The sequence below is a fragment of the Gossypium hirsutum genome, chromosome A08 (assembly GCF_007990345.1).
Source record: "Gossypium hirsutum isolate 1008001.06 chromosome A08, Gossypium_hirsutum_v2.1, whole genome shotgun sequence".
NCBI lineage: Eukaryota > Viridiplantae > Streptophyta > Magnoliopsida > Malvales > Malvaceae > Gossypium > Gossypium hirsutum.
This window is the reverse complement of record NC_053431.1, coordinates 2,507,172-2,521,405: the sequence shown is the minus strand read 5'-3', so window position 1 is coordinate 2,521,405 and position 14,234 is coordinate 2,507,172. Positions and strand designations below refer to the sequence as shown.

General features: G+C 34.1%; 2 protein-coding genes and 1 long non-coding RNA gene across 4 annotated transcripts; 2 read left to right on the top strand and 1 right to left on the bottom strand.

Annotated features, from left to right (window-relative positions):
• Positions 1–870: 870 nt before the first annotated feature.
• Positions 871–1,289, top strand: LOC121204877 (uncharacterized). The gene is made up of 3 exons (XR_005900026.1): positions 871–908; positions 1,008–1,081; positions 1,170–1,289. It is a non-coding gene; the product is annotated as an uncharacterized lncRNA (long non-coding RNA).
• Positions 1,290–3,776: 2,487 nt separating this feature from the next.
• LOC107926239 (formin-like protein 5) lies at positions 3,777–8,621 on the top strand. 2 transcript variants are annotated; one of them, XM_016857030.2, is made up of 7 exons: positions 3,777–4,380; positions 5,116–5,794; positions 5,874–6,585; positions 6,668–6,870; positions 7,059–7,294; positions 7,392–8,264; positions 8,362–8,621. In XM_016857030.2, exons 1-6 carry the CDS (start codon positions 4,213–4,215, stop codon positions 8,235–8,237), a joined length of 2,844 nt encoding a protein of 947 aa, XP_016712519.1. In that variant the 5' UTR covers positions 3,777–4,212; the 3' UTR covers positions 8,238–8,264; positions 8,362–8,621. The 2 variants fall into 2 exon arrangements, with proteins under 2 accessions (XP_016712519.1, XP_016712518.1); XM_016857029.2 differs by having other exon boundaries at positions 7,392–8,621.
• LOC107926240 (rab GTPase-activating protein 22) lies at positions 8,360–14,234 on the bottom strand. The gene is made up of 13 exons (XM_041075607.1): positions 14,106–14,234; positions 13,741–13,935; positions 12,823–12,918; positions 12,592–12,695; positions 12,374–12,513; positions 12,194–12,292; positions 11,969–12,091; positions 11,707–11,795; positions 11,048–11,153; positions 10,670–10,767; positions 10,199–10,456; positions 9,552–9,635; positions 8,360–8,970 (listed from the first exon to the last, which is right to left on the bottom strand). Exons 2-13 carry the CDS (start codon positions 13,828–13,830, stop codon positions 8,956–8,958), a joined length of 1,302 nt encoding a protein of 433 aa, XP_040931541.1. The 5' UTR covers positions 13,831–13,935; positions 14,106–14,234; the 3' UTR covers positions 8,360–8,955.

Sequence of the window (14,234 nt, the reverse complement as noted above, 5' to 3'; positions counted from 1 at the left end):
GATGTAATGCCTTAACTTACCGGGTATGACATTTTGTTACCTCGAAATAACATTTCTCGCAAGTAAAGGCAATATTCGGTATTTGGGAAATTCAAGAAAACATGCCCTAACTTACTGGGTTTCGACTTTTCTCGTCCACCCTAAACGACCAAACATCCTTTTAAAAAATGGTTTCGACATACAAAGGTTAGCTCATTCTCAAAGTTCGAGATGTCGTGTCCTAACTTACTGGACATGGTGTTTTGTTAATTCGAGACGAGAAGGTCTTTAATATTTGAGCCTTTTTTACAAAGAGGGATCGTATTTCAAAGTCTTTCAAGTCTTTAATCTTCGACACTAAGACACTAATTAATCAACTAGGTACCAATTTTTGGGCGTATCGAGGGTGCTAATCATTCCTCGCGCGTAACCGACTCCCGAATTCATTTTCTGGTTTTCGTAGACAAAAAATTATCGTTTTAGTAAATCTTAACTTTTATTAAAATGATTAATTTAAGGTGACCCGATCACACCTCACTAAAAAGGATTGGTGGCTCCTCTATTCGTTTTCATTTTCAAAATCTAAGTCGATTTTCGTTTTTCAAAAAATAGTTTGGACAGGTACAATAGATGGAAAATGGGAGGATGGAAAAGGATTGAGTAAACATGTAAACGATGTGATTGCACCTGTGGAAGGGTTGAATTTTGAGGGAACGAGAGAAATGTCCACCTATTTTCCCTGCCTACTCCTAAAACACTCTTTCCAGTAATCTCTGTGTCCTACCATTATAATATCATTCTTTTAGTCAGGATAATTGGATAGGTTCATGGTAAAGAGAAAACTAGGTAAAGGTGGATTTGGTCAGGTGTTTGTTAGACGACGTGTTAATGGTGGAAATGAACGTGTAACCGATTCTGCTGCCATGGAGGTAAACCATCTTTTACTGTCTCAAGCCCATAGGAAGTTTCATATGATCATAATTATTTATATTAATATCAGTTCTGTTACTATTTTTGCCATCTTTTAGGTTGCTCTGAAATTTGAGCATAGAAACAGCAAAGGATGTAATGATGGTCCTCCGTATGAATGGCAAGTTTACAAGTAGGTGGCTCTATCTCGTTTCTAGTTGTTCTTTGGAACTCTTCTAAGTCGTGACTATATCTGACACTGTTGATCTTGTTGTGAACAGTGCTCTTGGTGGCAGTCATGGAGTTCACAAAGTACACTACAAAGGGAAGCAAGGAGACTATGATGTGATGGTATGAATTGATCTACAGCTTGTTTTCTATTTGTGCATCTATCTTAAATCCATGCTTGACTTGTACTTGTTCAGTGACATGTCTTATTACCTTGTTAACACTCCATCCCTGCCCTGCTTCCTTTTTCTTATGGTTTGCTTTTTCGGAAACGAGAGATTATAAGAAGAAGTTTAGCTTTGTCATTAGACACAGGTCGAAGAACCAGAAATACTCCCTTACTATTTACCATTTCTTCTTTCCTAAGTTATTAGGCGGTTGCCGGTTGGGGAGCTATGTTCAGGCGTGGAGGCAGAAGTTTTTTTCAACGTGTCAAAATTAAATCTTAATTTTTAATTTTTATGATAATAAAAATGTAATTTCACCATTTGAATAGTTTATATTTTTATAGTTTTTATAGAATTAAATTAAAATTTTATCCGTTTTAAGGGTGATCAAAGTATAATTTTACTTAGGGATTGGTTAATAATTTTTTAAAATTTCAATTATCGGTTAATTTAGTTCGAAATCGAGTAATTAACTAAATTAACCGAAATAAATAATATATATTTATATAATATATTTTTTTATATTAGAAATGAATTTTTTTAACTATTATTTTTTATATTAATGGAAATAAATAATATATATTATATACAATTTATCTTTTGAACTGTTAAAAGAAAACATTAGCAATATATTTTTTATATGTTTTATATTTATTTTAACCAAAAATTAAAAATATATAAATTTAGATTAATTCGATTATCCGATCGAATTAATCGAAATATTTCGATTCGGTCAATGTATTTAAAAAAAATTCAATTCGATTAAAAGTTAAAAATTTTTACATTTCGAGCAATTTAATTAATAGTAATTCAGTTCAATTAATAATTGAACCAACCATTTAAGCACTCCTATTTATCATTAAATTACTATGCCCACTTAAATTAATATTAATATAATAAAAGAATTAATTAAAATTAATTTATATAAAATAAATATAATATTATTTATAAATCGAGAAACAGTTTTGAAAGACAGCCCACCTTTATAAATGGTGAGGCCCACAAAGTCTTAACGCGTCCAAAGTAGGAAAATAAAAAGAAATTACTTAATGGTGAAAATAATAATTTTTAAAATTTAAATTTAAATATATTAAAACGGACGCGTTGCTTTTTCTAGGGTTTTTTTTCTTAATTGCTTTACATTTGTCTTATGAAGGTGCTAAGAAATTAGGGTCAACTTTGACATTTTCTTTTATGAAAAATTCAAAACATTACTTTCTTTCTAGAAATTATAAAATAAAATAAAATTTAAGGAAAAATTAGCTGAATTTTTGGAAAAAAATTAATTAGCTAAATAGATAATTTTTTTTAAAAATTTAGGGAAATGAGTTGTTTTCAAAGAGAGTATAAAATGCGTCTAGATGGGCGCATTTTCTTTTTAATTATAAGAAAACTGTTTAGTTGGTTGTGCTTTCCCTGACATGTCAGTAGGAAAGCTCGTTCAATAGGAGCATTCAAACGGTTAACTGAATCAAATTAGTATTAATCGAATTAACCGAACTTTTTAATCATTTAATCGTTAATTGAACCGTTTTTTCAAAAAAATTAACCGAACCAAAATATTTTGGTTAATTCGGTCGATTAACCGAATTAACCAAAATTTATATTTTTTTTGTTAAAACAAGTATAAAACATATAAAAAAAAATTTTATTTGATCGGATTAACCAAATTAACCGAACTAGTAATAGCCTAATACATATAATATATATAATATTATTTATTAAGTTTGGTTAATTCGGTTAATTACCTAATTTCAAACTGAATTAACTGCTAATTAAAATTTCACAAAACTTTTAACCGACCTCCAATCGAATTAAATCGGTTCAATCGATTAATTCAGTTTTAACCAAAGTTTGAACACCCCTATCGTCCAGTTAGGCGTACTTTCACAAGCTCTCTAAAAAAATAACTTATTTCCCTGAATTTTAGAAAAAAGCAACCTATTTTGTCAAATTAAAGTATTTTTCGACATATTTAACTAATTTAACCAAAATTCAATCCATATTTTTCTAAGGATATTTAGTCTTTAGATTAAATTTAAAAAAATATTTTATCCAAATTAAATATTCTTTTAAAATGTAAGAAAAAAATCATAATGAATAATTTGAACCTTATTTTAATTTCATTTTATTTGAAAAAAAAGTATTCAAAATCCAAATCATAACAAAGTGAGATTTTTTTCTTAAGAGTAAGATATTTTCATATATTTATGGTTAAAAAAAAACTAACCTTGTTTGTTTTAATTTTGAAAAAAAAATCAAATCTTTTCTTTCAACAATAAAATCTAATCTATCCTTCTAAAACAAGTAGTAAAAAAATTTCAAATTAATTTCAAAAATCTCAAAATAAGAAACTAACCTTGATAAAATAATTAAAAAAAATTGTACTTTGTCACCTTACTGTAATAATAAAGGCAAAAAAAAATTTCCCGGTCAACTTTTTTACATGCCGTATAAGTTTTATATGCATATTTCTTTTTTCCTTTCCAATGAGTTGCCTGCCATTGATTGTATATGATTCATTTATGATAAAAAGGACCCATCTTTGTCCTTTTCATGTGTTCAGATCTTGGGGTTTTTTCAATTACTAATATTGAAAAGTTGGTAAAGTTACAGAAGAAATTTTTTTGAAATTCATTGTGTCTTCTTTTTTTTATTTTTCTCTTCTTTTGAGCTTCCTTTTTAGTTTTTCATTCAACATATATATTTCTTTTAGTTCCAAATTTTGATTTTTTGATCCATTTTTTTGGCTTTGTAAAGGAAGATAAATTCTGGGTTTTGTTTGTTCTGATTCCAAGTTTCAATCTTTCATTAAGTTTTTTTAGCAAAATCTGCTTGTTTTCCTAGCAGATTTCAAGGGTTTAAGGTTTGACTGTGGAGAGGGTTTTGGTTATTGATGAAATGAAAAAGAACCCATTTTGTGCTTGTGATGATGGCGAAGATACATGGTGTTGTAAGAACAACTTGTTTAGGGTTTTTGGTAGCTCTGCTTTGTGTTTCATTGACTTGCAGCTTAGATTACAGTAAGGTTAAAGAAGAAGAAGCATTTTTTAACCAATTAGTAGATCCAGTAACTGGAGAGATTGATGAGAATCTGGTAAAGTTAATTGCTTTGCTTTTGTGTTTTACATCAATGTTTATTGATTTGCTTGAACCAATATTTTTTTATGGTCTAAAAGTAATTATACGTTTGTTTATTATTAACAAATAGTTCATATTTTTATTGAAAACTATGCTTTAATCATTTTTTGTTAGAAATGGTTGATAGTTTGTTTAATGGAACCTTGGGGGAATATCTCGGAACCATACTTGAGCATCGAATTCGAGCATTTTAAACTTTGTATTAACATGAAATGATCTTTCAATGATTAGTTTCAGGTATTAAAGTAGTTCTAGTGATTCCATATCGTTTTGTTGTATTTTTTCAGATTACATGTTTGTATGTTGGGTAGAAGCGGGGAAAATGAAAACCGTACCCATATGCGAGTATTATGTGCTTATGAATTGAAATATTTGCTCAATTTAGAGGGTGTTTTCATGAATCGGTAGCTTGAATTTATGGACGGATAGTGCATTCCTATGTTACTGGACTTGGGTGCTAGTGTTTGTAGTTAAAGGATCAAATACGGGTCATTATCTCATACCCATGTCCCGATATTTGTTGGGCATGGCTGTCGCACATTGTTACTTAAAAGAACTTATGCATTAGGTGCACTCTGCATTATTCTTAACCATGTCCCAATATTCTTGGTCATGGCTTATTAACAACATAAGTGAAAATTCTCTTTGTAAGAATTTTTTTTAAAATGACTATTCAATTGTTTGCTTGCAGGCTGAGTTGTTGTGGATAAGTTGTAGACAAGATTTGAATGGTTTAAATGAAGCTTTTGGAGATCCGAACTTATATCTTCTTGGGGAAACGTTCAGTACAACCAACGATATTACTACAAAAGGTTACTCATTAGCAAAAGAAAACAGTCAGTACTTGATTAATGTTCTCCATCCTGAGCTTAAACAAGCTATTTCTGACTGCATAAGAAAGAATAATCTTTTATTCCAAGTATCCGGAGAAGATTGTGGCCTTAAGACTTGGTACATTCGATATATTGATTCACTGTTTCATTGGCATGATGTTCCTAGAAGGACTTTAGCTACTCAGAGCAATGCAATAGCCCCTGCCCCGAACTTAGGCCCATTTATAGCTCCGGCTCCTTCTCCTACTTCTTTTTTTCCTCATTTGAGTCCAGCTTCATTGCAAAGTCCAGCATCTTTATCCTCTCCACTCCCTTCTACGAATAATCTTCCGGAAAGTACAAGTCCAACCAACGTAGATCCGAGCCACAAGGGGAATGATAACAGTAGGACAATTATTATTGCTTGTGTTGTGACTGCAGTAGTAGCATCGGTTGTTGCAGTGTTGTTCTTCATTTTATGCTGTCGTAGAGGATCGGCATCTAAACAAAATGATGAGAGGCCCCTTCTCAGTTTAAGCTTAAGTGATTTCTCCGGTGGTAAGTACTTTCCCCATTCACTGTTGTTTTCTAGAAGCTTTTGAGAAGTTTTTGATTGAAACAAATTTTGTTTTTCCAGGTTCTTCTCATGCATATGCTTTTGGAACTAATAAAGAAGAGAAGCTAGGACATCATCAATCATTAGGAAATGAATCAAGCCTACATAAAAAGACCTCGAGTTACGGGAATGTCTATGTTGAATCTAATGCTCAACAAATCTCCTTTGATGGTGGGAAGTCATCATTCGGAGGTGTTGGTGCTGCCAACAAAGCCTCAATTGAATCTTTTGATACTATTCCACCGCTACCATTGCCTCCAGGAAGGGTCGGTGCTTCCCAACCTGGATTACCTCCTTTGAAGTCTACTCTTCCTCCAGAACCTCCTGCCCCGATTAGAGCTAGTTCTCCTCCACCACCACCACCTGCTGCCCCAATTAGAGCCAGTCCTCCTGCACCACCACCCTCTATGAAACCTGCTTCTGCCACTATGGCCCCCCGACCTCCTCCACCACCTATGCCTCCAGGTGCCAAACCTGGTCCCCGCCCACCACCTCCTCCAAGTACCGGTATCGGTCCTCCTAGGCCACCTCCACCAATGCCCTTAGGTTCCAAGGTGCCTAGACCACCAAGTGGACCACAACGAACAGCAAATGCTATCTCTGGCGAGGGGTCTGGTTCAGTGGACGATATCAACGCTCCTAAAGCTAAACTGAAGCCATTTTTCTGGGATAAAGTTGCAGCTAACCCTGACCATTCGATGGTTTGGAATCAGATTAAATCCGGATCATTCCAGTACGTAACAGTTCTCTTGTTTTCTCTTTTACTCTCTACGCCAATGGATCAGTGTGGGATACATTTTATACTATATTTGCAGGTTCAATGAGGAGATGATAGAAACCCTGTTCGGTTATGCATCTGCTGACAAGAACAAAAATGATAAAAAGAAAGATGCTTCTACACAGGAATCCGTGCCTCAGTACATTCAACTCCTTGATCCCAAGAAGGCACAAAACTTAGCAATCCTTCTGCGGGCATTGAATGTGACCACAGAAGAAGTTTGCGACGCACTCCGTGAAGGTGATTTCAAATCCTCCCATCCTTTTTTGTCCTTTCAAATATGTGCTTATGAGAAACATATGCGTAGAATATGTGTGGCATACATTGTTGGAAAGGGCAGCTGAACAGAGATGAAGAATAAAAAAAAGGGTAGTAATAATTTGTTTATTTTTCAAACATGATATTCTAACCTGTTGTTTTTAAATCAGGAAATGAGCTCCCCGTTGAACTCCTTCAAACATTATTGAAGATGGCCCCAACGGTGGATGAAGAACTCAAACTCAGAATGTTCAATGGTGAAATTTCTCAACTCGGTGCTGCTGAGCGGTTCCTAAAAGTTTTGGTCGACATTCCTTTTGCTTTTAAACGAATGGAAGTGCTGCTTTATATGTGCTCTCTTTACGAGGAGGTTACTTTTGCTAGAGAGTCCTTTGAAACATTAGAGGTGGGTCATTAATTTTACTTTGGATGACTTTCTTGAATCACGATTGATATTTAGGTCCTATAATTCATGGAAAAACGTGTCTTTGCTATTTCGGCAGATTGCATGCAAGGAACTCAGAAGTAGCCGCTTATTCCTCAAGCTCTTAGAAGCTGTTCTTAAAACCGGAAATCGCATGAATGATGGGACATTCCGTGGTGGTGCACAAGCTTTCAAGCTTGACACACTTTTGAAGTTATCAGATGTCAAAGGAGTAGATGGTAAGACCACACTATTGCACTTTGTCGTCCAAGAAATTATACGTACAGAAGGTTTAAGAGCTGCCCGTGCTACAAGAGAAAACAAAAGTTCTCTTCTTGAGGATGTTTCCCCCGATATGGAAGAGCACTACCATAACCTTGGTCTTGAGGTGGTTTCACATCTAAGTAGTGAACTCGAAAATGTCAAGAAAGCAGCATCTATCGATGCAGAAACCTTAACAGGAACGGTTGCTAAACTTGGCCATGGACTCCTAAAAGCACGAGATTTCTTGAAGTCGGAGATGAAAAATACGAACGAACAAAGTGGTTTCCATGAAGCATTAAAGAGTTTTGTGCAGAATGCAGAAGTTGATGTCACGTCATTGCTCGAGGAAGAGAAGAGAATAATGGCATTAGTAAAGAGCACTGGTGATTATTTTCATGGTAACGCACATAAAGACGAGGGCCTACGCTTGTTCGTCATAGTACGCGACTTTTTGATAATTTTAGACAAGGTTTGCAAAGAAGTTAGAAATGCCCCAAGGAAACCGGTTAAAACACATAAAAAACATGCTTCCAATGCATCATCTTCTTCTTCCGAGTCTTGTCTTGCACCAACTTCTCCTGATCCTCATCAGAAGCTTTTTAATGCAATTGCTGAACGAAGGATGGAAAATTTTAGTTCTAGTTCTGATGACGAAAGTTGATACTTGATAGTGTTCCTTTTAAACAAGGTATGCTCTCCTATATGCTGAAACTTAAGATTCATGTGGCCTTAGATTATGTTGGTGGTGAGATCTAACTTCCGGTTTTCTCACCTGATATTAGCAGTTGATGAAAACCGGAATCGATTGAAGCATTTGTGCCGGGATTGTTCGATAAAGGGGATACATTTGAAGTGCCAGAAGAAAAGGGGTTCAAATTCAATGATAAAGTCTCATGAAGCTAACATCAAAAACTGCAGCCGAGACCATTGGTATTAGATTTTATAGTTGATTTTCCCCTTTTCAGCTCATCTTGTTGTGTATTAGTAGTTGGATTATTAAAGATTCTTTCATTTTTTTTCTTAAAATTTATAATCCTTCTGTTAATTCTCTGTTAATAATTTTTCTTTGAAAAAATACATATTATCATCAAGGTGGTTTTGGACCTAGAATTACCATAATTTTTAACTAATATTTTCGCTTTTATGAAAACACCATTGATGTTTCTCATGAAAAAGGGTATGAAGAATTTATACATAAGCAACTGTTTTCTTCTGTATTTCACTGAGATTTTAATGAGCAAACAAATACATTAAATACAACAAAATGGATTCGTATACAGAAATTGGCACGCGACAACACGGAAAATAAACCCAAAAAATAAAAATAATAATTATTTCTTGACTTGAGTTCTGGAAAATTTCATCTGTTTTACCAAATATTACGTCTTCTTTGCCTGTGGTCACAACATGAAACAAGAAAAATCTTAGAAATGCACCATTTCACGACATTGATGTTTACATGCACTTTAAGTTATGTTATCGAGACTCTTCATTCTCTACATGTCTGAAATATGTTCGGACATAGGCATGAACATATGATCCTAATCTTAGAAATGAATGCTAGGCACGAATGGATCGTTTAGTGATAACATTGACATGTAATGCATTTTAGATTCTCGATGTATATATCCGACATGAGTATAGAAAACTTAAAAGAAAACTTTTTGAGGCATGAACTTAGACAACTACTCCCATATTGGGGCCTGAACTGTTTTTTGTTCGAATTAGTCCCTGATATTTCCTTGAAAACCTTAGTTTAGGCCCCAATATCATAATAATTGCCAAGTTTAAGAATTAACTTGGACAAGGAAAAGAACGAACTCCAATGTGAGAACACTTACCAAATTTAGGGACTAACTAAAACCAAAACAAAGTACAAGCTCGAATGTGGAAATTGTTGCCAAGTTCAAATCCCGAATAATGAGATTTAACCTCCTAAATAATTGATGGGAGAATCGAAAAATAAAAGCAATACCTTTTTTAAATATTTCTTATGAAGTTTCATTGCCCCAATGCAGGCTTTCTTGGCATCCAAATTACCAGTCATGTCATTTAGAATCTGATTAAAAAAAAAAGAGGCAAAAGCGTTAAGACAACATAAATAATAATGCTGTTAATATAAATTTTGATATGTTCGTGTTTTTGTCAATGTTTCATGGTTTTGGAAGATGCAATGCATAACGATGGGTAAAAATACCATGGAGGTCCTTATACTAGGAGTTAGACTGCATTTTTCTTTTGCTCAAAAAAGGGCAAATTAATATTTATATATTAGATTAAAGAGTAAACTAGCCCTTCTATTAAAAATTTCATCTATTTCTACTATTAAAAACCGGCTTGATTGACAGAATAACCAGATAGTTAAACGTAGTGTGCTATGTGTACTTTATGCTAACATACAAGGGCCAGTTTTTTAACAATAAAAATGGATGAAATATTTTTGACTGCTCTTTGACCTAATGTACAAGGCCTAATTTGCCCATTTTATGAGTAAATGGGGCAAAATGCAATCCAACTCCTAGTACAGGTGCCTCCATGGTTCTTTTACCCATATCGGTGCTGTTATGGCTGTTATTCATCAAGTAATCAATCTGAATAAATGCTACAAACATGTAAGCTTACCTTAACTACATCATCGAGGCCCCGAGCTTCATGTAGTAGCTTCGAGCTCTTATCTTTTAAGACACTTGCAACAAGGAAAACAGAAATCGGGAGGGAGGCATCGGAGCTTTTAATTTTCATATTTTCTCTCTCGTACTTCCCACATGGACGTCCCGATTTTGGTTTCCCTTTATTAGAACCAACAGCCTTCGTAATATTTGATCCAGGTTCTTCATACAGAGAGAACAAGTCCGGATCATATTCGAGAGCCCACATCATCTGCAGAAAGTTTAGGTAGCAATACAAAGCAACTTTGAGTAGAATTCTTGTGAAAAATGTCAAGACACATAAGTAAGAATACTGTAATACAAACTGATTGTACTTTATCTCAATCTTTTAGCTATATTCCTCGGAAACCAGTCATCCTATAGATTAAAGAACTAAGTGTTTCATAATAATCGTCATGCTAGCATTAGTAAGTGTTGAATATACCTCCCATAAATACAATGAATCACAAAACGAGAACTCTCGACGAAACAAAACCATTAGCATCCGGAAAGCAAAGAGATAGTCACCTCCACCCAGTGTCTCTGTAAAACCGATATAAGAAACAAAACAAATAAGTCCCAACCAAGATGTTCGAAGAACTATGTTACTGGACTCTGGTGCAAGTATTGAACACGAGTATGTGTCCAACAAAGGGATGTTCAATCTTTTCCGAGATTTCCAGATATTTGGAGAATCCTTAGAGAACCATATCCTCAAACCCATTTCTGGATATGGGTCCAACATTGATACTTAAAGCAAAATGAGAAAGAAAGCACAATGCATAAACACCGGAGAATGAAAGAAATAAATTTCATTCCATACCAAAATGGTGATGAAGTTTCGGATCAATGACTTGAGTTACTGCGGCCAAATAACTAAGTTGTTTCTCTACCCCAACAGAATTCCCAGTGCATCTGAAATTTCCTCGCTTTAAGATTGAAAATAGGAAAATATATCACTAGAAACTCATTACAAAGTTCACAGAAAGAAAATACTAGAAAAGGAAAACGAAGAAACGAGTATCGTAAATCACGAAACATGTAACCAATCATACTAAAATACGCTTTTTATTCTGGATATCTATATATATATGCAAGCAAGTATAATGAATCCAAAGGACGGAAAAATAGCATTCTGGATACAAAGCATGTAGAACTGAGTAGAAATTCTCGGACTAGACAATCCCGAACACAAGCAGTAATTAAAGATATAATTGTCACATCCAATATATGTGAATCTCGAAAGGACCATAAAGATATTAGGGGTTACAATTCCACTTAAAAAAAGAAAAGAAACTGATATGCTCTCAACTCTAGAGATATGCTTAAACACATATTTAATCAAGTAGGAGCTCGAACTTAAGTCAGATACTCGAAAATAGACCTAGTGCATATGAAAAAAAATAAGCCATCACATTGCCATAGTTTTGCAATAAACAGAGCCGAAAAGATAAACAAAGCCAAAAAAGAAAGGAAAGGTACCAATCTACGCATAAGACGCTCAAAGCACCAAAATGCATCGGCTTCATCTTCGAGAAGAATAATCATGGGAGAGCAAAGATCACTCATTCCTGCTCAGCATTATAATTGAATTTAGCTTTCAGAATTAGTATTAGATTACAAATGTAGATAAAAAAATTTATTATTCCCTTTGTTACAAAAGAAAATTCGATTGATTGAGGCCGTCAACAAATAGAAACTATAATTATCGTTTTAAAAAGGAAATATTCGTGTAATTACTAACCTTGTCCATAGCCAACATCCGTATCTATCCAGGCATAAACAGAGAGAATATCCCAAAGTTTCGACAAATTATCTTGTTTCTCATAGAATACTAAAGTCCTGTCGGTGCGCATGACATCAAGACCTAGCAGAAACGTAAATACGAGAAACACAGGTCATGACTTAGAGAAGAAAGCAATGAATCAAAGTGAGACATGCATTTAAAGTCGAAAAACAACAAACAAACCTATTTGATGTAACGTAAGCAACCACTGGATTGCTTTCTTATCCAAAGGACCACGAGGGGTTAGCTCCTTCATCATTTCTGTATTATTACCATTCATACCTGAATTATCGATCACGTATGAGTTCCGGGTTTATTTCACTTTCAGCATTATAAAAAGGGGTAACAGTGCCTGTAACTTGCCTGGATTTATCTCTGAAAGTACAAAAGGGTCTTGAATCGGCTGACCATCTTCAGTAATAACAGGTGCTGTAATATATCTGCCACTTCCAATAACGGGGAAGATTTCACGACATTCATTTTTCCATCTAGCATATTGCACCCTTAGGTATAAAAATGAGAAAACAACACTTAGAACAAGCCCAGCAGAGAACTGATACAAGACGGGAACAATTTATTACCTTCTATGTTGCCTTATTTGATCCCTTTCATCAAATGTGCTCTCGGGATCGTAACAGGCAAGTAGAAACTCCCAAACTTCTCCTCTAATTGATGGATGAATCCCCTGTGTTTGCCAACAAAAATAAATATAGCCTTACACAGCTCAATATATGTTTATTTCAAATGAATTACTTCGGAAACTCGAAAACTATTCTACCAAGAACAATCATTCAAACATGACATGAACTTACCCCACGTTGGATTCGATGTAGAGTTTTTCCAATATCCAAATGCCCATCGAGAGAAAATGCAGCTTGCCATTTTCTTGCACTTAGAGTTTTACCCGGCTGCACAAGCAAATAAATGAGAAAAGCATCTTTTATCGAATCAAAAGCACCTCTTTTTATTAACAATTAATGCAAAACTCGAACTCGACTTCATTTACAAAATTAACAAAGACAATAAAGATAACACGAAAAGCATTGACTTGACAACTAATTTACACAGACTCGAGTATCAGTGGTCAACCCAACACATGCCTGAATGTTAAGACTCGAATTTGAACTTGCAAACACCGTATACCAGTGTCTTAAATATAAATATATATGAAAACAAATAATGCAATACCATACATAATAATGTTTATTTACTTCTATAATTAGCCATATAATTCTATATGAACACCAATATCAATCAATATACTTGTTGCCTATTATGCAACTCAATTTTCTATTTTCCTCCCTAATTATTACACATTTAAGCTCAAACAATCCATATGATGAAAAGGATGTACGGATCGAACCAGAGAAACAGTGGACCGATCTTCAACTCAAGATGAGGGTCGGATATGGGTATACCCCAAACATGAATATACTCAAATTTCTCCATTTTTTTGGCTATATTCGAAGATGTATCGGACACAAGTACAACAAAACTAGCACAGCAAAAGAATCATTGTAACAGTGATAAACAATGAATTGATCAAAGATAAGAAAAAACCAAAAATCTACATCAAGTTCATAGCCTAAAGAAAAACATTTGATAACAGCATTTTTGCATATGTATAATTCAATATCAGATCCAAATGAATTGGATAAATTCATTTAAGGCTAAAATTCAATCAAATTAGAATCAATAATAAAGCAAAAAAAAAAAACAACCAAACAAACCTTGATCTTAAATCTGGTTCTAGGAACATCAGTGCATTCAGGTCTGACTGCATAATAAGAATCAGCAGGTTCTGCAGGACCTCCCCACATTTACCAAGAACAAAAAAAAAAATTCTTTTTGTGGACTAAAAAAAAGGATTTTTCTTCTTCTTTTTTTCTTTTTTTGTTTTGCTGCAATATCACCAAAAGCTAGAACTTTTGAAGATAAAAATAAATACCCAGAAAATAAAATCAAAGGAAATGAAGGGTCAGTCCAGTCAAGTCAAGTTCTTTAAAGAACCCAACAACAACAAAAAAAATCCTATATTTTTCTTGGGGTCTTTTTACCCTTTCTTTAAAGAAAAATATAATTTAAAAAATCTTACTTTTTTTGCAGTTAATTATGGGTTTAGTTGGTGGGAGGTGGTGATGACTGCGGCGGTGGTAGCGGTGGTTGTGGTGGTGGTAGTGGCAGCCATGTTGGTTGGCATCTATGATATCTCTTTTAAAAAATA